Source organism: Furipterus horrens, unplaced genomic scaffold (assembly GCF_987537825.1).
Source record: "Furipterus horrens unplaced genomic scaffold, mFurHor1.1.pri manual_scaffold_2, whole genome shotgun sequence".
Lineage (NCBI taxonomy): Eukaryota > Metazoa > Chordata > Mammalia > Chiroptera > Furipteridae > Furipterus > Furipterus horrens.
The window spans coordinates 41,063,796-41,088,672 of record NW_028327172.1 but is presented as its reverse complement, the minus strand read 5'-3'; the positions used below and the strand labels follow the sequence as shown (position 1 = coordinate 41,088,672).

At 46.8% G+C, this 24,877-nt stretch overlaps 1 protein-coding gene across 1 annotated transcript in view; it reads left to right on the top strand.

The window, feature by feature from the left end:
• Nucleotides 1-24,877, top strand: part of PPFIBP2 (PPFIB scaffold protein 2) — a 95,054-nt gene that overhangs the window by 61,154 nt on the left and 9,023 nt on the right. Inside the window, exons 6-18 of the mRNA XM_090264317.1 lie at nucleotides 36-218; nucleotides 3,423-3,515; nucleotides 7,989-8,100; nucleotides 10,788-10,849; nucleotides 11,966-12,041; nucleotides 13,457-13,560; nucleotides 15,386-15,453; nucleotides 17,000-17,057; nucleotides 17,972-18,013; nucleotides 20,765-20,903; nucleotides 22,075-22,107; nucleotides 22,525-22,666; nucleotides 23,314-23,442. Of these exons, the coding sequence (XP_090120443.1) occupies nucleotides 36-218; nucleotides 3,423-3,515; nucleotides 7,989-8,100; nucleotides 10,788-10,849; nucleotides 11,966-12,041; nucleotides 13,457-13,560; nucleotides 15,386-15,453; nucleotides 17,000-17,057; nucleotides 17,972-18,013; nucleotides 20,765-20,903; nucleotides 22,075-22,107; nucleotides 22,525-22,666; nucleotides 23,314-23,442 (1,241 nt within the window). The remainder of the gene's footprint in view (nucleotides 1-35; nucleotides 219-3,422; nucleotides 3,516-7,988; nucleotides 8,101-10,787; nucleotides 10,850-11,965; nucleotides 12,042-13,456; nucleotides 13,561-15,385; nucleotides 15,454-16,999; nucleotides 17,058-17,971; nucleotides 18,014-20,764; nucleotides 20,904-22,074; nucleotides 22,108-22,524; nucleotides 22,667-23,313; nucleotides 23,443-24,877) is intronic.

Genomic DNA, 24,877 nt, shown 5'->3' with positions numbered 1-24,877 from the left:
CGAGCGCTTTCTCTCCCCTCTCTCCCTCCCCACAGTCGGTTCTGAACGTGATCAGTGAGCTGCAGGAGCAGATGTGTAGGCTGCAGCTGGACATCCACAAGCAGATCCAAGAGCGCCTCTTACTCAGTAGGGGCAACCCTGAGGAGGTGGCCGCTGGCGACCGTGTGGCTGCGCCCCAGGCCTGCGGCCAGGACTGTGCCCGTTGGGAGGGGTCACCTGTAGGAACCACACTTAAGTATCTCAGAGCATGCGTGTGTGGGGTGTTTCCCTGGAGGAGGGGCTGGGGCTTTTCCTAACCAGAACAGCGTGCCGTGCCTTAACAGGGATCTGTCGTTACCTCTGGGCAGAGTTTGGGACTCACATACTCCCTCTGGACGTGAGCTGAGCTCTGTGACCCTCACTGAGCAGGGTCTGAGCAGGTGAGGCCACCCCTTGGGCAGGGGGTGCTCTCATCTCCCTCAGGGCTGGGATGAGAGCGGGGTGTGCACAGGAAGCCTTGGGACTGCCCATCCCGGTACACTTCAGACACGGATTCCTGCTTCTGGGCTGGGAGAGGAAATGAAATTGCATCTCTTGTGACATTTTTTTTAAGGAAACAAAAAAAGCATTACAAAAGAATCCCTTCAAGTTTACTTTTAAAGGTTTATTCCCAGTGAGAAAATAGAGCAAACGTTTCTGCTTGCTGTGATGATTAACTTATCATCTGAATTTGCAGCAGCATCCCCCACTGAATCACATGGAAGGGATTTCATGACCTCTGGGTCCTGTGGGCTGTATCTGACTGGGATTTTGGACTTGGCCCCTCACACTGATGTGACCTGACAGGGGCCTGGTGATGGCTGCTGTACAGAGATGAGCCTGCGCCCCCCAGGGGCCACTGTCAGAGGACTTGGAAGCCCAAGAGAAGGTTAGGGTCCCTGTAGCCATGAGCACTGCAGAGGGTCTGCCTCAGCCCAGTAAGAAGTTGCCATGGTCCATACTCAGCTATGGATTGTGTTGAAAATCTCTAACCAGACTTAGGCATTAGGGGAGGCACTCAGTGGGGAAGATTTCCTCCTGTGTTAAAGGATAAGGGGGAAAAAATGAGAGTCAAGATATAAATGTAGATTTGGAGAGGGACGCCCTGAGAGGGTGTGGGGCCATGTTGAGTGGTTACCCCAGAAACACTTCTAAAGGAAGCGAACATTTACACCAGTGTTTATGGCCACTGATGGGCCTCGGAGAGCTTAGAAGAAGGAGAATTGCCAAAGAGGCTACGAGAGCCCGGAGCTCATCATTCTCTGTCCCCACAGTGGCAGCCCCTCGGAGTAGTAACCTGCATACTGCTGGTTCAGCTATCAGCAGGCCTGGCGCCCCCAGAATGCAGGGCCAGAAATGTTCTCAGAAAATGATCCCGGACCGGTTGCAAGTCCCAATAGGCCTACAAGTCTAATGCTGTAGATCATGGATGCCATACCCTTAGCATAGAAAACTTTTTTTTTTAAGGGGCATCAACAAATGCTCGCCTCAACTCTATGAAAATCTTAATAAATTGCCCTGCAAAATTCAACTGTAAGCAATGTAACTTTCTGGTGGATTGTTTCAGAATGCAAAGAGCTCCAGGCCAGTTAAACGATGACTTGAATTTCATGGGTTCATTCATCAAGAAATAATGCATACCTACTATGTGCCAGAGGTTAGCAAAACCTCTCATGGAGTTCAGTATAGGTGAACTAGCCATTAGCAATCATACCAGCAAATGTTTAATTGCGAATGGTGTGGGAGATGTCCAGATCCAGGATGCTGTGAGAGGGTATAGCAGGGGGACCTGCTAGAGGTGGAGGTTGGGATGGCTTTGCTCAGGAAGGCCTGAAAGTTAGCCAGGAATTAACCTGGCCAGCAATTTCCAACAAAGGTAACAGCGTGGATTAAGGCCCAAATCAGAAAGAGGAACTACAAAGTTTCCAAGTATGTCTGGAGCAAAACCAGGAGACAAAGTAATATGTGAGGCAGGCAGCATGCCAGGGTCGAACAAGGCTGTGTTGGTCATGGGTTAAAGTTTATAAACTTTGAGAAGCAGGGTTGTGCCAAGATCAGATTTGTGTTTTAATGGTGTTGTTCCCCTGGATGCTGTGGGGGTGAGGGGATTCAAGGGTAAGATGACAAAGGAGCAACCAGTGAAGGGACTGAGCCGGCTGTCCACACTAACAGCCAGACCAGAGTAGTGATGTAGTCATGCTATTTCCATGGAAGAGGAGTTAACAGGGCTCAGGGATGAATTACACACATAGGAAGAAAGGGAGAGGAGGTGCCAAGGCTGGGTCCAGGTTTTACACAGACGATTTGGTGGAGGGAGCTGCCATTCAGTGAAACAGGGAAGTCTAAGGGGGCCATTAAGAGTTCCAATTGGGCCCAGACAGTCATGAGGTACCTGCACTCCGCCTGGAGAGGTTGAGTAGGAAGTTTGTTAGATGAGTCTGGAGTTGAGAAAGTCTGTGGAAGTGATCACTTTTATGCTAATTTTTCTGATAGGACCCAGTCAGCAGGGCCAATTGTCTGTTAAAGGGCCCTTAGTTTGGGTCAAAGGTGCCATCTTTGCTGAAGGGGGCGGTTTAGAAAGCAGGGGCCCTAGAATCAGAAGACAGAGGCTTGGATTCCAGCTCCTCCATGGGCAAGTTGTTTAAATATCACTTCCCCACTCAGCAACCTTCAGTGGCTCCCTACTGTCCAAGCAGTGCCATCGGAACTCCTTGTGTTCTCATCCAGAAGCCTTTTCAGTGGGGCCCTACCTTAACTTCACAGCCTCATCTCCCATCCTCTCCCCCATGCCTCCCCTCCCTCCTTTCTTTAAGCCCACACCCTCCTCTGACCTGGAACACCCAGACTGGCCTCTGCATTTGGTACTTAGCATTTGTTTCCTCGGTGTTTTATGTCTGTCCTGCTGGCTGCCACTCCCTCTGTGAAGCCCTTCAGGATCACTGACCCCTCCTCTGGGTTTCTCAACCCTCACTCAGCACAAAAAGATGCTCCCCATGAACCTGCTTCCTGCTACTTTGTCTGTAAGAAGCTTCCTTGTTTCTACATCTCTTTTCCTTATGCTCCCACGCCCTACCTGTCCTGCCCCTACACATACATGTTTGATGTAGGCACGCCCCACATAGGACTCAGATGTCAGGAAGGGGCAGGCAGAACAGGTTCTAAAAATAAGCAGAAAGTTTTCTCTTTCTTATGTCAAGACTTTCCTGGCCTTTGTTTTTAAATGGCCGGACAGCTTCTCCTGAAACAGCACCATGTGTAAAGGTTTGGACTGCAGTGTGGAGCGTGCTGTGGTTGCTCCTGCCTGGGCATCCTCTGTGCACGAGCTTAACCAGGGTTGTAGATCCAGGGAACAGCGCCCTGCTCAGTAACCATCAGAACTTTGTCTTTCTCCCTCGTCTCCCTAGGAGTTGCTGCAAGAGCTCAGGCACCTCAAAATCAAGGTGGAAGAGCTGGAAAATGAACGGAATCAGTATGAGTGGAAGCTGAAGGCCACGAAGGTAAAAGGCAGTTCTGATGCTTTTAGGGAGACACCGAGGCCCAGTGGGGAGTGTTTGTGTTTAAACTCTGGGTTTGCAGGACCCCATGCTGGAAAAATGCAAACTGACCCTACCGTGTGCACACACAGCAGCGGCCAGATTGTGGAGCAGACAGGTTTGATCCAGGAGGGCTCTTCTCATGGGGGAAAGCCCACGAGATTATGAGCTGCTGAAGTAACTGAGTCTCCCTCCTCTTGGTGTGTCCCGCAGCACCGTCAGCTGACATTGGGCCAAGAAGAGGCAAGTGAGTGAGCAAGTGATGAGTCCTTAGACAGATGAACACCACCGTTCTGATGAATGCCAGCATTATACCGGCTGCCTCATTTTAGGGTTAGCCAGTCCCTCTAATGATCAGTTTTTTTAAAAACAGCATGCTTTATTCCCAGCAGTGAATATATTCCTTTAAAAAATGATGTATACTTTGAATATTTTTAGAAATCAAATCAGGCTTCTGTTGAACTAGGGAGCTTGCTATTTAAGGGACATCAAGAATAACTTCTTTTGTAAAATAATTTTTTCTCTCCTTCCTTCATTTCCCCTAATAACTGAAATGCAGAGATTAAAATGAGTGGGCTGGATTCAGCCCACAATTTTTTTGGGGGGTGGGGGAAAGGAAACTCTCACAACCCTGGAACAGCACTCCTGCTTGCAGGAGCCTGGGCAGGGCTGCCTCTAGGTGGGGTACAGACCTGCCATTTCCCTAAGGTCTCCGCAGCACCACCTATGGGTGTGGGTGCATGGCAGCTGTAGGCATTTTCATTTTTACTACTTATTAGCATTTTCTTAATACCTAGTTTTTTAAAAATTTTTTCTGTGAGTTCTCTTTTAATGATTATAAAAACAATAATATTCATTATAGAGAATTTTTAAGCCAGAAAAGTTAAAGGAGTAAAAAATCACTCATATACCACCCAGGAGCTACCACTATTAATATTTCTTTCCTGGCATTTCTCTTATTGAGACTCAGTCTCTCTCTCTCTCTCTCTCTCTCTCTCTCTCTCTCTCTCTCTCTCTCGTATTGATAATTTATATACAACTTTATGTCATGCTATTAAAAGAAAACTCTGAATACAATGTTGATGTCAAGAGTCTATATAATATTTTTGCTTAACCATTTTACACGTGAGAAAACTGAGGCACCTTGTGGTTAATTAACTTCCCCAAGATCGCACAGCTAGTCAGCACCAGCCCTCGGAAACCCAGCTCCATTTAGCTACAGCTCTGTTTTCATCCACTCGTACCCTTGTCTGCACTGTGCTTCACAGTCACTGGGTGTAGGAGCCCTGTTTTCTCAGAGAGCTCAGAGTGTTCCATCACAGTGCTCCCCTCAGCAAGCCCTGCCTCGGTGCAATCTTTGAAGTTGTGCGTACCACCTTCTCGTATGAAACCAAACAACTCTTTCCCTTGTAAATTCCCTAAGCCCTGTGGCTTGGCATGTAGACTTGGAGACACCAAGAGTTATTTAATAACTACCAGGTGTGGAGCACGTCCTAAATGCCAGAATGCACCAAGCCCTTTGCACACCTTTTCTCATTCGATCCATAAAATTACCTGATGAGGTCTATTGGTTTATCATTCTCATTTTACTCATAAGGAAACTGAGCTCAGAGTGGCCAAGGTGAGGTTTGGATCTGGATCTGTGTCATTCCAAAATTTATGCTCTCTTTCCCATACCATCCTGATTCCCTGAAGTAAAAACCTTCACTGGTTTTGAAAGTTCTTCACTTTTCTTTGTAAAGGTTCTCAGGTCCCTAAAGAGGGTTTATGCTCCAGTGCAGCGGCAGTAGAGTGTGGTCGCGGGTTTAATGAGGCACAGCACTTGCTGGGAATCAGCACTCATGTCTGCCTGACACCAGCTCTAGCCCTGGTGGCTATGGCAGTAGCACACTTTGTCCTCATGATCAAGTAGAGGACCTCTGGGCTATTGTTGACTCCCCAGCTATGGGGACAGCTACCACTTAAAGGGTATCTCAGAGCACCTGCCATTTCTGGCCTGTTTTGTGGAAATTGGCACATGGGAGGTTGGGCCCAGCCACTTGGTTTGTGGAGTTTTAAATAGATGATGTTACCCTGTCTGGGTGACTCAGTTGGTTAGAGCATCATCCTGTGCACCAAAGGTTCCAGGTTCAATCCCTAGTCAGGGCACATACCTAGGTTGCGGGTTCAATCCCCAGTTGGGTGGATGGGAGGCAAGCAATTGATGTCCCCTCCCCCCTTCCCGCCCGGCCAATCAATAAAAACATTTTCTTGGGTGAGGATTAAAAAAATAAATATAAATAAATAAGTAGCCTCACCCAGAGGCAGATCTCAGGGAGCAGAGACTTCCTCGTGCCCGGGGTCTGCCTCATCAGGTCCGCACCACTGATGCCTACTGTGGGGCCCACAAACAAGCATCGGGTATCCAGGTTCCTAACGGAGACCAGCCTTAACCCTGTTTGCAAAGAAAGGGAGAAATGGGCATGGAGAGGTTCAAGAAAGTTTTAGAGTATTTTCCAAGAAGAGTTTGGCTCTTGTAGAACGAGAGACATTTGGGTTGATCTCCAGGGTAAGCTTTTCAGAAGGCGCTGTCACCATTCATGGGAAGCCCATGAATGAGCTGTGGAAAGCTGCTGTGGGCTGTGAGTGTCAGCAGGCAGTGTGGCACACATGGATGTGGCTCCCTCTGGCCTCTGTGGGTAGGAACCAGAGCACAGGGGCCGTGCTCCACAGGAAACTTAGGAGTAAGGACGCCCAGCCTGTGCCAACTCTTCTTCTTTACATGGTTGTCTCTGTCCCATTTGGGAGATGTTAGGGAAAGTTTATTCCGAAACCCTCAAGGTTTCTTAGGGAGCGCAGACTGTAAGAGTGGCTCTCGTTTGCCCTATTATCTTAGAAGCAGATCTGCTGTGGTAGGTGAGACCCTGCCTTTGGAGCAAGTGGGGATTACATCCTTGCCTGGTCACTAAATGGCTCTGTTGCTTGACCACTGAATCTTGAATGACTTCTATATTCTCCCCAGTGGCACGAAGGGACTTTGCTTCCTCCCATGGTTTCCTGTGGAGACAGAGAGGTTTGATGTAAGAAAGCAGCTGTCACAGGGGTCCATGCAGAGTGGCTGCCCAGTCATGTGTCCTGAAGCTGAACACAGGTCTGATTGGCAGAGGAGCCACCAACAGGACCAGTGGTCTCTTGGCTACTTGGAATTGTTCAGAGATTAACTGGTGCCTCTGTGAGAAAGGACAGCCTATTCCATAACTCCGAGGAATGAAGGCAGGGCATCACTGGGCTCCCACATGGGGAGGGGCGCAACCAGAGTAGATGTCTTTGCTGGGTGCTTTGTTGCCTGGCTCAGGGGGTCAGTTCTCAACTCCTTATTTAGTCTGGTCTGATGCTCAGGGAACTAGCTAGTTATCATAGGAGAAAGAACAGGATGAGAGCAGGAATAGTAGCATTTATTGAACACTTACTACCTACCAAGCCATTATCTTATTTAATCCTCTTTACAGCCCCATGAGGTAAATGCCATTTTTCCCATTTTATAGGTGAGCTAAGACTCAGAAAGGTGAACTCACTTGCCCAAGGTCACTCAACAGGAAGTGGGGGAATCCATTTGTTTTACTCCAAAGCCATTGTGCCTCTTGGAGTGGAACCTACACTGTTTTGATCTTCTAATGAGTATGGGAAGTCAGGGACACAACCACGCCTACTGTTAGGTGTGAAATTTAACCTGCTATATGTAGTAGGGACATGGGAACCATCATTGCACCTGCCCATGTGCATACATGTATGGATGTGTATATGCACTAGTGTGGCTGTACTTACCTGCTTTATTTGCAAAAGTATTTCTGCTCAGCACACCTGAATGCTTGTATGTATATACATGTGGATGAGCATGCCCAGGTGGGGCAGAGGCAGTGGCTATGCACAAAGGTAGGGTATTGTTTGAGGGAGGCAACTCTTTGCTCACTCTTTGTCTACCAGTAGTGATTTGTTTTCCGCTGTATTTCCTGAATGGGGTGGAAGAATGAAGAATGTGTGTACTTGTAACAGTGGAATACATACATGCCGTGGCATGACTATCTTGGGGGAAGGAAGACCACATCCAAAAAGAGATTATCTATTTCTAGATCAAGGGTAGCCCCTTCCATTGCACACAATCCCAGCTCCTCCAACCTCAGTGGCATTTGGACCACAGAGGGCAGGGGAGGGAAATAGTCTGGTCTTGTGGGAGGATGCATGACGAGAGAAGGTGGATGTTGGAAGACAGGCGGGGCCAAAATGGCCAGAAAGAATGAGTGGAGAGAGCAATGAGCACCTCTTAACTGCTCACTTCTGGCACCTCTGCTCCCAGTTTTCTAATGTGTCCCAGGACCCACTGGCTCTGGGCTCTGACTTGAAACATATCTTTATGGTTAGGTAGGCCCTCTGAACTGGTGGGGATCCTCTCTCTTCCAGGCTGAGGTGGCCCAGCTACAAGAACAGGTGGCCCTGAAGGATGCAGAAATTGAGCGTCTGCACAGCCAGCTCTCCCGGACTGCAGCTCTCCACAGTGATCATGCAGAGAAAGGTAACTGGTTTGACTGTGACAGAATGCAGTTGCCCCCAGGTCCTGTGCCTCCTCTTATAAGTGGGCATGTATGTTTATGGATGAGCATGTGAATGCCTGTGTGCTAATATGCATGTAATTATATGTGTGTGCAAACATGACCCAGTGAATGGATGCATGCATGTGTACATGACTGGGCCTATAAAGCACAGCTCTATTGTGGAATCATTGCCATGAACCTTTTCCTTATCCAGAGGACTCAACTCTAGAGGCTTTTCTGAGATGCATTCTGACCATTGAATCTCTGTGTGGCCACCTCTGGAGCTTTGGACGTTCACCTGATTGAAAGGACTTGTTTTTGTGTCATCACCAAAGGGGAGGTTTTAGCTATTCATTCAGTCATTTATTGGATACCTGTCTAATACTTGTACAAGGCCCTGAGTTTATAGAAACAATTACTTATTGCTCATCCTTTAGATCTCAATGTAAATGTTAACTGTCAGAAAGACACTTCCTGGCCTCCTTACCTCATGTAGATGCCTCTAATCCTATTTTCTAAGTCAGTGTTCTCTCTTTCTCTCTCTGTCTTTTCTTTTTTTTTTTTTTTTCCCACAGCATTTATCATACCTTGTCAGTATTGTACTTTGGGGGTTCTCTTTGTATAGACTGTCGTTTTCACTTTGGGGCAGGAACTGTTTCTAGCTTTTCTTTAAGACCATATCCACAGAGCCTAGCACCATATTTGGCCCACGGTAGGGTCCTAAGAAATATTTATTGGTGAATGATCCCTGAGGAGTTCAAGTCTTGCTGATTAGAACTAGAAGATAAATTCTCATATTAACACATTTTTAGTACTTATGGCTATTTGTTTTGTATACAACGTGATCACACATCTTCCCACTTTTCCTCTTACCTCAGGCTGCAGAGTAGTGCTGGGGGAGAGCATGTGGCCCTATTACCTAATCTTATTTTGGCCAAGCACTGCTTAGCTCAGATCCCTGGATGGGGTGGGGAAGCCAGGTAGCCATGGAACAGTGGCTTAGACTAGTGAAAGAAGTTAGCCACCAATATACCATCCCTTTCCCAGGCTTTCTCTTCCAAAGCCATTGAGTATGTCACTCACCTGCCAAGCCTAATGTGGAGGCTGGATCCCCCTAAGTATCATCCTAGACAACCTGTGATGTTAAACCAGAACAGAGAGCTCCCTGATCCATGACTTCTAGATCAGGCAGCCTTCCCCCTGGACCTAATACAACTCCACAGGCCAAGCCTTCCAGGCTCTGCCCCATTCCATCACCAGGTACCTCTTGGAGATGGTCCTTTGGTCATTTGCTGCTCACAGCATCAAGGTGTGCCAGTCCTCACATGGAGCTACTGCTTCCCTACATGCTGGGCTGCAGAGATGGCCTTCAGCTGTCAAGACCCTAGATAATGATCAAGTACTCTGCACTTTCCTCTGAAAATATATCCCTACAGCCACTTATACCAAGTACATAAATCTGTTCTTCCTATTCTTGTTGGATATAGCAAGCATCCTAAAAGGAAATGGGGTGCCTATACTTTTGTTGCCTTGTCCCCTGTACTTTTCTTTATTTTTTTTTAAATATGTCTCCTTTTTCTTTTTTTCTTTTTATAATTTATTTGTTCGGTTTTTATTTTTTTATTTTTTTATTTTTTTTAGAGAGAGGAGAAAGGAGAAAGAGAGGGAGAGAAACATCACTGTGTGGTTGCCTCTCACTCATGCCCCTAACTGGGGACCTGACGTGCAACCTAGTAATGTGCCCTGACTGGGAATCGAACCAGCGACACTTGGCTCGCAGACCGATGCTCAATCCACTGAGCCACAGCAGCCAGGGCTCCCTGTACTTTTCTTATATAGACACTGCCATTCCCTTTGCAGTACCCAGTTTGGGTATGGGTATATCCTTGTTTGGAAAATCTATGTGTACTTCCTAGTCCTCCCAATATTTGGCAGAATGACCTCCAGTGCCATTAGGCATTGGCCTTTCCAGACCACTTTGGAAAAAGTCAAGAAAGCCCCTGTTGGGTCCAAATTGAGAGAAGGCCATGAACCGTCCACCACAGACTAAAACAGATCCCTCAGCCCATAGGGAAATTCTGTAGATATGTGATGAAACAGGATTGTTTTCCTTAGCAGTAGAGTTTAGACAAAGATGTATCTAAGCATTTGTTAGTTAATTGTGGCTATCCCCTTTTAAATTAAGCTAAGTAATCAACTCTTCTACCTAATTATTCTTTGCCAGTTTCCATTCAGCTATAGAATTCCCCTCCCCCTTATTTTAAATTCTCTGCTACAGTCCATGTGACTGTGTGATTTGCTTTAAAACTAGTTTCAGCCTAGGTATATGCCCACTCAAGTTATAAAGAATAAATGTCTATATTCCTGTGAGATGTTGGTTGTGAAAGGTTTTTCTCTGTGTGACCTTTGAGTAAATGGCACCTTGTTTTTTCCCCACACTTGTCTGTAAAGAGAAGACAAAATGATAGGTACATTCACTTATGAGTCCAACAAATATTCGATGAGACTGAATTCTATGCCAGACACCATTATGGGCTCTTTAAAGAAGTAAAGAAGTAATTTATTCACATGGAAAGTCCTCTTGTTTTCACTTGAGGAGCATCTTAGCAAGTGGGGATAGCTGTCTGCATTTAGATAAATAATTCTTTCCACACCTTAATTCTTTTAGACCAAGAAATTCAACGTCTGAAAATTGGGATGGAAACTTTGTTTATTGCCAATGAAGATAAGGTAAGATTGTCACTGGGCAGCCTGTCTTCTACCTGCTGGCATCCTTGGCTCTGTTTGGTCTCTGCTGGTCTCTGCCATTTTGAACACGGCCATTCCCCTCAGGCTGTTGACTCAGGGCTGTGTCAGGAGAATGGCTTCTGCCTTCTGGAGACAAGACCTCAGCCACCTGTTTCTGGCTTTGATGTCTGGGAACTTTGTCTAAATGGAACCTCCCAAAGGCAGATTAAAGCCATGCCTGTTCATGCTGGTGTAGCAGAAAGAATATACTGTGATTACATGTCATACCTGTTGCTGAGACTTCTGGCATAACTGGAGCACATATCCACCGATCTCCCCCACGCATGACCCAGTGATAGAGCCATCAGAGAGACACCAGGCAGCATGCTGTTTGCCCTGCCGTCTTATATTCTTCACACACAGTTCCCTCGTAATTGTAAAATAACACCTCTATAAACACAGAAGACCCACCTGGCACAAAAATCACCTTGGAGGATCACACTCCTGAGTTTTGCAGATGAGGAAACAGACCCAAAGTGCTTTAGTAGTTTTGTGCAAGGTCAGGTAACAGCGGATGGCAGAGCTAGAGTTTATGCCCAAGTTTGTTTTACTCCAGGATCTGTGTGGCCTCCCAAGTTCCTAGGCCTCTGCTGAAATGACCCTCTAGGAATACCCTCTCTTGTGTAAGGAACCTCAGACTCCTAAAGATGAGGTGAGGCTATTGGGAGAAATAGACAGTTTTAGTCTTTTCATTTTTTTGTGTGTAGTTCCAGAGGCAAACACTTGGATCAGGAGGCAGATTTTAATGGTTACCTCAGGAGGGTAGGGGGACGTGAGTTTCCTGCTTCTGGAACTGTTTCAGCCCCTCGAAGGCTGTGTCAAGCAGGGATTGTTTTATGACTAGAGATTGGACTCAGCCTTCAGGGAGAGGCAGGAGTGCCGGCAGCTACCTGGGAGGCAGACCACTGAGAAGCCAGGCTCTGGGACAGGCCAGGACAACGTGTGTCCACACGGCATCTCCCCTCAGTGGGCGCAGAACACAGCCTGGGCTCCCAAATGAACTCACTAGAGGTGGCAGTGGTGGTGTTTACATGTGAGTCTGCTTTTGTACTGTGACAGGACCGTCGGATTGAGGAGCTCACGGGGCTGTTAAACCAGTACCGAAGGGTGAAGGAGATCGTGCTGGCAACTCAAGGTGAGAGCACCATTTTCTCTCAGAGGTTCCAGCTGCTGTGTTAAATCCAAGGGCAGTCCTTCCAGAAGATTCTTCATCTTCATTTGGAGGAGGTCCTCTGCTGGAAAACAGAACTGGTTAGACTGTCCTGAATTGTAAGGCAATTGGCAACTGTTAAGATTTCCAGAAATTTTGTCATAGAGTAGAAAAATACTGAACAGAATGAAGCATTGCTCCCCTTCCCCCCCCCCCCTCACCCCCCCCCCCCCCCCCAGCCCTCAATCCCTGCCAGGTATAGTAAGGTCACAATTAGTGATAGCAGTGACAATGATTAATGCCTTGCACTTTTCACAAGCTGTGTTTGGCTGGGATTCTGTTTCGGAATCAAATGCAAATTGGAGAACATTGTTCCAACTGTGAAGATTTTGCAATCTACAATGTCTGAAATAAAAAGGCATCATGCAATCCAAAAAAAATAAATAACTAAATGACTTCCATAAATTTTGCCAAATGGCACTCAGTTCAGAACTCTCAAGGACTATCCAGATCACCAAGAAAATAAAGCCTTCAAATTGAGCCCTTGGGGACCCCCATCCTTGGAAGATCTATGCATCTTCCCAGGTTACCCCTTAGAGAGTCATTGAGTGGAGTCAAACCTGGATCAAAAATCAGTTCAGTGCCGTTATTAGGGATTAGAGCTTGTCCACCTCCCAGAGAATGGAAAACTCCCCCAGCAGACTCCCAGGGACTTGGGAGGCTTCTCTGAGTCTCTAGGAGCCTAGGATTCCATAGAAAATCACAGGGCAGGGAGAGTTGTTTGCATTTCGTATTTGCTGCCCAGACTGAATGCAACATGCAGGCAGCATTCATGTTCTTATGGGCACAGTGGGGCATGTGCCAGGCTGCCTGCCTTGTTCACGCCATCGACCTGGGCTTCCATCACAGATCCCAAGGAAGCAGCTGTTTCATAGAAAGGACTGCTCTGAGGGTATCCAGGAATCTCTGATTCCGGCTGAGCTGCTGCCTCATCTTAGGAAGAAACCAAGCCCCAAACTGGGTTGAGGGTGACTGGTCAGTGCCCAGGACCTGTAAGCTCCATCCCACCACCCCAGTCCTGTACACAAGTCACTGCCCTGTTTTCTCTAATCTTTTGAGATCCTGGGTCAGGTCACTCTCAAGGCCTGATTGCCTATGGCCAAGGAGTCAGAAGGTTGGGCGGGGACACCACAGGCTGCCTTCTCTTCGTTCCACACAGAAGCTTTGATCTTAAGACAACCTTCTTGGCAGCCCTTGCTCAGATGCCCTGGAGAATCTTCCAAATGACGCTTAAGGCCCCCATGTATATTCCTCAGTTTGTCTTCATGGAGGCAAAACAATGTTAGAATTTTGTGGTACAATTATAACAGTGATCTCTTTTTCTGCATTAATGCTTCCAGGGCCTTCAGAGAGAAGTCTCTCCATCAATGAGGAAGAGCTGGAGGGAAGTTTCAGAAAGCCGAACACTACAAATAAAGGCCCCGAAGAATTATTTAAGCCAGAGGTGCTATGTTTCCCTCGGTGATGTGGGATTTCAGCAGGCTCTAAGAGCTTACCCTGAGCACAGGGGAGGATCTAGTCAGGCACCTGTCAGGCATAAATCTTAACAGGTGAAACTTTAAATCAGTGGAGTGGCTCTGGAGGCGTTGGGGAGAGCCCCGAGGACAGCAGGAGCCCCAGGCACAGGCCTGTGTTGTTCTGCTTGGGAAGACAGTATAGTGGATACTGGTCTTTCAAGGGTAGGGCTTTTCTTTTTTAATCCAGTTTCTTTTTTTGTTTTGTCTTTCCTTTCTGGAACATAAACATAGACCAAAAGTGTTGTTGCTTTTACTTACCATTGTTTCTCCAGAGTCTGCAGTAATGCCTGGTACCCAGCAGAATTCAACGAATTTCTGTTGAATGAATAGATGTGTCCTGTTCATTTAGAGGGAGAACTGTCAGTTTTGAATTGATGCATTCCTACTTCACAAACATCCCCTGTAGACCTATAACCAGCATATAGATTTTCTTTCTCCTCTTTTGCTTGTTATTATATGAATCTCTCTGGACTTAGCATAGATATAAGTAAGCAAACTTGTATATATAGATTTCAGGTAGAGAAGGGGCTTTAATCTAGGATCTAGTATCTAAAATAACAAGAAACTCCAGAACAGCCAAATTGAAGAGGATCTTAGCAGTTCAGCTCAACCCTTTTACTTAAGGAGAGAGGAAAAGTGTCACCCAATGACCCAGTTGCCTAGTTAAAGTAAGAATTCCAGATGGCTGGCAAGAATAAAATAGCAGTAACTGATACGTACTCAGTACCCCTGTGTGTCACTATGATGAGCACTGTGTATGGCTCACCTCATTTACTCCTCATGACACCCCATTGGGATCCTTATTTTATTGTGATGAAGCTGAGGCTCAGAGAGGCTAAGTAATCAGTGAATAGATGGCAGAACCTTGACTTGAAGCCAGGTTTATTGGACCAAAAAGTCAGGGTTTAACAACTCTACTATAATCCCAGGGTTCTTCCTATAGTAGACCAAAAAGATTCTGAGCTCTAGAGAAAAGAGGTGGTCTTTGCAGTCAGTCTAATACTGAAGACAGGGGACTGTGTCCTTATGCACCGCCATTAGTTCAAGTCCACGCCATCTGTGTCACTCTCTCCCTTCTTGTCTTCTTGAAGAGCCCGTTCTCAGTTCTTAAGAGTCAGCTCAAGTCGCTTTCCTAGCCATCCCATCAGTGAGAGGAGCCCTTCCCTCTCCTCTCTCCCCATGTCATGTTACAGGTATTAGTGCCATAAGGACATGTTACATTGATCTTTTATCCCAATTAACTTGTCTGCCTTCCTGGCGTGCTTGCCCCACACCTAGCCCCCTGGCAGGCCATAGATGCTGCTCATGTTTGTTGAGTGACTATATCAATTGCAGTGTTGCTCATTGCAAGCAACATAAATCTACTCTGGCTAATCTATGCCAAAAAGGAATGTTTTTGAAAGGGTTAGCAGTCGCTCACTGAATGAAAGGAAAAGCTGAAGGACTGAGCTCAGAAAGGGCAGGAGCAGCAAGAGCCCTGGGAGTTAAGTCTCAGGACTGTTGTCAGGATTCTGCTGCTAGGATATGAACTTCGGCCCAGGAAGAGAGGCAAGGGGGCCTGTGTAGTTATTTACACCTACCTCCTTGGTATCTTGAAAGGGCAAAGCGCCAGAATTGACGTAGCCACCATGGCTGTATCCAGGGGCAGAAGTGTAATTCCCCAAGAGAAATCATCCAAAGAAGGGGAAAGGATGGTAGGTGGTCTCCAAACAGTGACTGTCCTCTGTGGTGACTCTTCTCTTTCTGGTGCAGATGCCTCCAAGATGTAGCTCTCCCATAGTGGGGCCACCTCCACTTCCTCAGAAATCACTGGAAACCAGGTAGGATGCCAAAGCATTTCCGCAGAGCTGCTGTGCCCTCAGGCCCCTTATGAGATAAGCATGGCCACCCTGTCCTGGGCACACATGGCTTGCCACCATCAGGGCAGCAGTCCAGGCCCCAGCAGTGGCTACAATGGCACCAAAACCACGAACCATGCCTATCACCCCTAGCCACAGGGGGGCTTTCCTTCCCACAGTGGAGGATCTGGGTCATTGTCACTGAGAAAGGCCCTGGTCGCGGGTTAGATCCTCAGAGGAGAGATGGCTGTACCTCATCCGTGCCCCCCAGTGGCTCATCAGAGCTGAGACCATCCCATGATGTGTGCCTGCCATTTTTGTCAGCCCCTCTGAAATGTCCTTCCTGCTCTCACGGTGAATCTAACCCTGTGACAAGCCATGCTTTCTAGGAAGGGTCATTTCTCCTACAGGGAAGCTGGTCCAGTTGCTTTGGGGAAGGTTTACAGAGCAATGAGCTTATAATGGGCTGGCCTGTGGGGTCACCTGGCTGTCATCTGTCTGGTTTCCTCTCAAAGGAACCTACTTCTAGTTCCTTATGTCGGTTCTTTAGAGCACATTTCCAAGTAATGGAGATATAGAGCTTCACTGCCAAGAGCACACTGTCTTTCAGCCAGGGCATCTGGAGAAGATGGCCATAAGCATGATGGAAGCTTCCCCAGAATGGTGCTGACTCTCCAGAGCCTACACTCTCAGAGCCCTGCTTCCCAGAGACCCAGTTTTCCCAGAGCCTTAGCCCCAGAGCAAATGGTGCTGTCAAAGAGGGCCATTGGTCTGTCCTTAGTGTAGCAGAATAAGAAATTTGGTTTATGAGTTCACTCAGGAGTAAGTCAACACTGAGTAACTCATACTGACCAGACTCACAAGAGACTAATGTACAAACAGATGCTGATTTATTCATATGAACTGAGAAATATCACTTCCAAGGAGATTTGTCACAAGGTAACCCTTGTGACCACAGTTGGTGTTGCCTCTTTATTAAACCGGTGCCCTTCTCTGCAGAATAGCCCTTGAGAAAGCAAATTCCCCTGAGCAGACTGATCAGGATGTTCAGAGCCAGAGCAGAGGGTTGGAAAATTCTAGCAGGTGTTGCTTTGGAACTGGGGGTAGCTGATGTGATCATCTCCACTCTAAAGTAATTCCTCCTCCCTGGATTACTCTTAGACTCACAGACAAGGCAGTACTGGCACGTTTCCTCTGTTTGAGTCTGTAGACATTTGTCTTTATGACCACAAAACAGCTCCCATTGATGCAACAGAAATGAGTGTATTCTAGCTTTTTGAGGAATGCCAGGACTTTTGATTTGGATTTAAGTGATGCTCTCATGCCCTCACCAACACATTGTCCCACCTGGCTATCCCCAAGATGGGCCAGTCTCATCTTAATACGTAATGGTTATGATGAGAGGGTGATCTTTTCCTGACCTTGACCCAGAGCCCAAGACAGACTACTGGCTACCAATTTGGAATGTCCCCTGTATGACTGATACTACATACTCCTTCCCCAGTAACTTTCTTTTGTGTTTTTCCAGGGCTCAGAAAAAACTTTCCTGTAGTCTAGAAGACTTGAGAAGCGAATCTGTGGATAAGGTCAGTCTCTCCATAAGATTCCTGAGTTGCTTCTTCATGCCCAGCACAGTGCTAGGCCACACAAGCGAGGTCCTGGTGTCCACCTTGCAGAGGCAGAGGCTTTCATCAAGTTAATGGGGAGGCAGAAATTATATGAATGTTTTGAGAAAACCAGTCAGTTGTGGCCCAAGGGATCTTAGGGGCCAGGCAAGTCAGGAAATGCTGCCTGGAGTTGAGGTGGAAAGATATTGAGGTGGGCCCAGGCAGGCTTTGGAAAATGGTGAGCAGAAGGAGGTAAGATCAGGGCCACCAGGCATATCAAGCCCAGGAAGACCTCGAATATGGCTCTGTATCCCCAGGGCACCAAGAGTATGACAGAGATTTTGAATCAGGAAGTAATGTGGATAGCAGAGGTGATCCCAGGAGTGAGCTGCAGGATAATTTACAAGATTGGAAAGAAAGCTTTTTAAGAGTCTGGAAAGATGATCATGTGGGTGACCCCTGTGCTGGGGAAGACAGTCACAGGCTCTTGAGCTAGGACATTGGATATCAAGGGTCCTGCCCTGACAGAGCACCTTCACTGAGCGCCGCTGCATAGGATCCCTTGGTCTCCAGCAGGGCACCAGCCTCCCTGTTGATATAGTGGAAAACCGTAAGGCCTGGAGGTGACAGGAGCCATGGGCCCATTCAGTAGCTTTGCTCTTATGGTCATGTGCCTATTTCTCCTCCCGGTCAGATTTCTGGCAGCTGCCCAGGATGTCTGTCTATGGGATTGGACAGTGATCTGTGTTTCCTGCCCTGGATGGTGATTACCTGACATAAAGATAGGAAGGGAGGGGAAGAGACCTGCAGATCCAAGCTGGTCCTGAATTGTTTATGACTAACACAGGTCTCTTTTTCTCCACATAATTGGAATCCTTTTTGTCATTCCATAGTGTGTCGATGGGAACAAACTCTCCTTGGTGGGAGAACTCAAGGTACGTTAAGTACACATCCCTATCACCTCTCTGTGGTTGTATTGCTTGCTAGAGTGTTTTCATTTAGCAAGTTACAGCTTTTGTAACCCTAAAATATGTTAACTCTAAGGGATAAGAGGGTGAGAGAAAAGACAGAACTTCCCATTTTATTGTAGGTACACCCAGCTGTAGTGTGCTTTCACCTACATTATCTGTGGGATAGGGTTTCTTATTATCTTCTTTTTATAAGCTCAGAGGAATTTATCTTTAACCAGGCAATGCAGAGATGATTGCTGGGAAGGGGGATGTGCTCTCAGCACACAATTAGAAGAGTGTGGCAGCTATCATCCTTTCTGTGCTGATATGTCATGGTTTAAAAACACAGAAGTGCACTCGGCCTCAGCTGCAAGAGTCTTTCTACGGCATCCCCTAAAACTGGTGGCTGAGAGCTTGTTACACTGTAAGACGCTCCCTGTATTCTTTCCTAGCTCTGTCTCTGAGCATCACCTCTGGGCTCCCCTAGCATGTGCATCGCTGATCCTGGCTCTCCCTCTGGAGCCCATGGCAAAGTCATTCCCCCCTGCTCCTGACAGCTCTAGAATTTAAGTCCCTCATGCCCACTCTGAGCTAAACATCCCCTTCTCATGTGCACAGGTCACAAACCTTTGGCATTCCTAGCCAGTCTCCTTGGATCAGCACTAGTTTCTCAGGTTATCCTCTGAACTGTGCCCTGGACCACTGGAGCGTGATGTTCCTGATGGGTCTGAACCGTGTCTTTCTCCATCTAGAGACTGCTCTTGTAGTATTGCTGTCACTCCAGGCCCCGGCACATGACCTTTTCTGTGCCTCTGTTTATGTGCTAGGCCTGAGGCAGGAATTGTTTTTCTCTATTGAAAAACAATAAAACATTCTAAGAGGCAAAAGAGAAAGGGCTTTGCCTGAGTTGATCTGACTCAATGCCTGGCTCTTCCCCGAAGGTGTGCTGCCTCTTTGTGCTGGGCCATCAGTTATCTGCTGCTCCCTGGCTGGGACTTCCATTCCTCCAAAACCAGGCTTACTCTTCTTGGAGACCAGAGAAGCAGACCTGATTCAAGCATTTCTGTTTCTCCTGTGTCCCCTCCTGACCTTGCATGACCTTCTCTTGCAGTGAGTTCTTCCCACCTTTTCTTCTTGGCTGAAGACACCTAAGAGCCCTTTCCATTGCCTTTGGTTCCTTTTGTCATCTCACTAGTCTGGGCCTCCCTTGAAGTCCATCTGTGGGTTAGGTCCATGCGCTCTTCACATCTCAGCTCCTTAGCAAACCCACTTCAATGGCCTTGGTTGTCTCTGCCCTGTCGTAGGAAGACATGTGTGGTGACGCAACTGGAAGTCTGTTTTGAGAGTCTTTCCCACTCCCATATTTCCTGTATAATCTGGAACTTGGAGTCATGCCCTTCAATTGTCTAAATTTTTTTAATGTTGTCTTCCCTACAGACAGTGGTTCAAAGGTCTCACTGTGCATCAGAGAAATTGAGATGCTTGTTAAAAATACAGACTCCTGGAACCAAGTTGCCCTGGGTGATTAGAAAGCAGCTAGTCCATGGACTAGTACTTGGAAACTGTTGGTCTTGATCACATGTCTGATTAGGTCCAGTCCCTACCTATGGGTCATCATGAACTTAAAAATCACATGATCTCCATCTCTCAAGGTTCTGATTATCTCTACTTCACCAGCCATTCTTTCAGGATTCTTGGAGAATTTAGCTAACTTATTTATAAGGCATTAGTAGTCAATGTCCAATAAATGAATTGAATTTCAAATCATTTCTAGGACATGCATTTGTAAGCAAACTGAGTTGAGAAATATATTAGGCATGTGGCTGCTAACTAAATGAAACTTCAAAAGATGTCTCAGTCACAGAAATCTCCTGTTGCTAATCTGACTTGTCAGTTTTGACATTGATTTTGTTTTTCATATTATTTTTCTTCTGAGTCCAACCAAGTGACCCATAGTTGACTCCCTTGATGCTGCTGCTTCAATTTTTCTTATTCTTTTATTCTCACTCAATTGCGTTCCACTGTGTTTCCCTCAGGTTTGTGAATTTAGGGGCCATTATATCTTTCTCGGCCCTAAGCCCAATTCTTTCTCTTTTAGTCAACTTCTGTATTTGGGACACTTTCTATGGCCAGGGCTTATTGCATTGGGGCTAAACCTCATACAGACTGTGACCCTAAGTGCCTAGGGGAATCCACGTTGGCACGTAGCCCCCTTGCTCATTTTCTATTGTCACATACCCTGAGTGCGTGCATGCCTTCTCACTTTGCCTTAATCTGATATTTTTCAAAGTTACTGCTATCATAATATATAATAAAGATATAGTTATATTAGCTATATTATGTTAATTATATAATAAAACAATAGCTTTATTATAATTCTGTTTTATATATTCAAAGAGCTGTTAATTCATTGAACCTCTGAGCGCCAGACCAAATACAAAGGCGCCCTTTGCAAGATGGCTCCACTTTCTGCTGAGAGTCAGTTGCAGTCAGCCCTGAATTTGGGCTTTCCTCTGTCCCTGCCTCACTGTGTGTGGCCTTGGGCAAGTTTCTTCCTTTCTCAGACCTCTGGTCCCGTTTCCTGACACAGACTGAATGATCTTTGAGGGGTATTTGTGTTGGCCTGAGTGAAAAAATGACTCTTGGAGAACACGGAGTTGTTCCTGCAGCCAGAGATTTCCTAACTGGATTTGAATTTGAGATTGACGGCTAATTCAACATCTCTCCTTCCAATAGGACAACACTTTCCCGGCAGAGCACAAATACCCCACATTACCTGGGAAGCTTTCAGGAGCCATGCCCAATGGAGATGCTGTCAAATCTACTCCCATTGCCTCTCAGCCTGACCCCACAGGAAACAGCCTGCTGAGGCTGAGTGAGTGTCCAGCCCCTGAGCTGGTGTCCCCTGCTCCAGTAACCTTGGCCCTTGCGATTATTGCACAAGATCCTGTGCCCACCACTGCAGCCCACAATTGGAGTATGATGGGGGTGGGTGAATGGGACAACTCATACCACTTCCAGAGACTATGGCTCCTTGTCTGCGCACAATGTTTCCTTCAGTAAACACTTCAGAGCCCAGAAAACCAGGGTATATACCCTCCCTTTCCTTCCAGCTACAGTTACTCCGCCCCCACCTCTCTTCTTCTGTTCCTCCTCTCTTGAACCCCTTCCCTTCATTCCTCTTTTCCAGTCCTCTCAGACTCCCAATCCACCCTTCCCATCCCGTACTCTCCCTCCTCTGTCATCCTCATCTTCTCTTTCCTTTCTTTGCCTTTCTCACTGCAGCCTCACTCTTTCCAGTAGAATGATATTATGGGCTCTTCCAAGGGAGAGTGTTTCCTTAGAGAAATGGAATCAGTGGTCAGTGAGCAAGGATGTCAGTCAGCAGATATCCCTTTTGGTGCTTAGGACCCAAGACCGTGGAGGTCTTTGCTGCTTTTGACACATAAGAGGCCACCTTTCCCCAACAGCAGCAGCCCATCAATGGGGCCCAGCAGAGAATGTCCTGGGTCTGGCAGAGCTCTCCCTACCCCTGACTCCTCCTCCCCGGCTGTCCCTGTGCCAGCCCATGTGTTGGCTTCTGCCCTCGGCCAGTTCTGCCTTTGGCTGCAGGAAGTCCAGATAAACCCTTGAATGAGTATGTCCTGGTGACTCTCAGACTTGGACTTGCAGGGGCTTTGAACATTCTAGTCTGACTAAGTGAGCCCTGGCACCTGCACAAGCTGTGTGGGGCCCCGGCGTATTCCGCCCCTGCCGCCCACCCTCCCTCCCCCTGGGTGCAGATACCCCACCTGCCAGGAAGTAGCTCTAGGTGCATTCAGTCCCCTCACATGACCCCTCCTCTCACTGCGCTGACCCTGGGGGCCGAGCTTTGTTACCATGCACCCCTCCCTTCCTTGTGGGATTATTTTTCTTTCAGTTTGAGTTTTTCTCTCTTGCTCGATGACTCTCTTGTTTATTTCTTTGCTTCCCTATAACTCTGGTGGGCTGGACTTGGGCCTCTCTTGCTTCTTCATGTGGCTTCTCTGCTTCTTGGTTGGCTGGAGATCGTGGCCGGAGTGTCAGTGCCCCCGTATTAGGTACTGTACCCTTCCAGGTGAGGTGGAGAGTGAGACGCCCTGTGCCCCTACCCTGACACCTGCTCCCGAACATTCAGCCAGGTCCCTCCCACCTGCATTCTCCAATCTCCCTTGGAAAAAGAAAACAAGCTCCTTGTTGAAGTTACCTACAAGTACTTGGACCCCAAACCCTTAGATTTTAAAGACATAAGCTCACCCAGATTTGAAACCTTAAGCTCACTAATTCCTCAGAGAGAAACCTGGAGTGTGCTTGAGTCCCCTACTGAGATCTTGGTGTAAAGTTCTTCCCTTAAGGCAGAGCTGGGCAGGCTCTTCCCAACTCCCACTGAAGGATGATGGCCCAAGTGTGGGGGAGAAGTTTCTAAAGGTCATGCCCCTTCCTCTCATGGACACTTCATCCCATTCTCTCAATCTCAGGAGATACAGAAAGTGGTTGGGACGACACTGCTGTGGTCAATGACTTCTCATCCACGTCGTCTGGTACTGAGTCGGGCCCCCAGTCTCCCCTGACACCAGATGGTAAACGGAGCCCCAAAGGCATCAAGAAATTCTGGGGAAAGTAAGTTTGTGATGTTCATAATTATATGGCTTGAAATTAATATACTTCTTGACTAGGCAAACAGTTTACATAAACTACTCAATTAGATGTTGGATCAGCAGTGAAAATAGAGTGGTAATGTTAGGCGCAAGAATCTGAGTGACTTTTTTAGGGCTCAGAGAAAAGGAACTATGAAAGGCACCCATTAAATATAGCCAGTTGCCTTACATGTCACTCATTCTAGGCAATCCTCCATCCATCCCACACACCCTGAGCACATTCTCTGCAGCTCATCAATGTGTACGCTGGGAGAGACACTTTTGTGAGGCCAGTGTCTTCTTTTTAGAGGTCAGTCTGTGTCTTAAGAAATCTTGGAAGGTAGAAAGCTGACTACTTGCTGGCCCAAATGACCCAGTCTGTGAAATGACCAGTGTTCATGTTCTTTCCCACGAAGAGTGTCCCAAATCCCAGGGGCAGGAATAGAATTGAGGTTTGGGTCTGGCCAAGGAGCTGCCACAGGTCATGACCCTTGACCTCTAGAGAGGCACTGGGAAGAAGTGCCATTGAGAGTCTTGGGTCTGGCTGGCGTGGCCCTATGTAGAAGGGGGTGCGCTCACTGCACGCTTCCAGCTGTCCCTGACAGTCTCTGTGGATGCCTGTCCACACAGAATCCGAAGAACTCAGTCAGGAAATTTCAACACTGATGCACCAGGGATGACAGAATTTCGACGAGGTGGGCTCCGGGCAACTGCAGGGCCAAGACTCTCTAGGACCAGAGACCCCAAGGGTCAGAAAAGGTAAGCTCCCTTTAGTCCATCTACAAAGAACTGTGTGGAACCCTGGCCAGGGTGGAATGGGGACGAGGGCTGGATATCCCAGAGAGTCAGAGGTGGAAGGCAGGAGCTCCTAGTGCAGAGCTTCCCAGCCTTTCCCATTTGATACGAGTAGACCTCACTCATGCTTATAGGTACTCGAAGGAAGAGGCAAGAGCGTCTTCTTGTCATTCTGACCCTTTAAGGAATTCCCTCACTTGAAGAACAACTCAACCAGGCATTCAGAAAAAATATTTTTTAACCAACATGTTATGGGTACTTTCCTGAAAAGAATCTTTTGAAATAGCTAGTCTTCTAATATTCCATAAATCACCATTGATTTTTTTAAATGAATATAAACTTGCTTTGTCATCTTCCCTCTCACCAGCCCCTAAAAGACTCTATAGGGATTTTAAGTGTGCCATTAATATTCACAGTTTACATTAAAAATTGATGTCTCTAAGGATTGATGGCTTTGTAATACCCAGTCATCCTGTCTAGAAACACGATCTAGCTCTTCATTTATTCATGTCTTTTTATGTTGCTCAGTTGAATGTTACAGTTACCACTACCCCAGCCCCACACGCTGTTAGTTACACAGGACAACTCCTAGACATTTTCTAATTTTGGTTGCATTGAGTGGAATTTTTAAATTATTTCAACAACAAAAAAAGTTAGTGTCTGTGCATTGATGGTATATAGAAAATTGTTGATTTGTATATGCCATAATTATTACCTGTGTATTTTATAATCATCTACCTTACCGAGTTCTAGGTGAATAGTCATCACCTGGAAGGAATGGCTTTCTTTTATTTTTACCTTTCCAATAGCTATACTTATTTTTATTTTATCTCTTCTTATACTGGCTGCAACTCTCAGACCAGTGTTATTAGTACTGATTAAAAATATTGCTTTTTTATAGGCTTTCATGTGAATGCCCCTAGTGTTTCATTAATAAACAAGGTATTAGCTGTTGTTGATTAGAGGGTTTTTTTGTTTTTTGTTTTTTTTATGTTAGAGAACTGACCCCCTTTTCCTAGCTTCTGAGTGTTTTCCTAAAAATGGTGTTGAACCCTATTGAAAACACGATTCAGTTTTTGTTCTTCATCCTAATGTGGCAGGACTCTGGGCCCATGGCACGTGTGCATGTGTGCATGTGTGCGTGGACAACGACACATGTAAACATGGCCTCACAAGGATCTATAACTGCCCCATGCTCTCATCAGCTACAGATTCACAGTTCAAACAAAGTATTATCACAGGAAACCCTAGAGACTACTTCAAATGAGGGTGCTTTCATGGAATTTTTTTTTCAGCTAGATCCCATGGTGGGGATTGTTTGTTAAAACATAGTTCCCCTTTTTGTGAGGCTCAGTTACGTTCAGATAGTCTCAGGCCCTCCCACTGACAGGATGTGCTG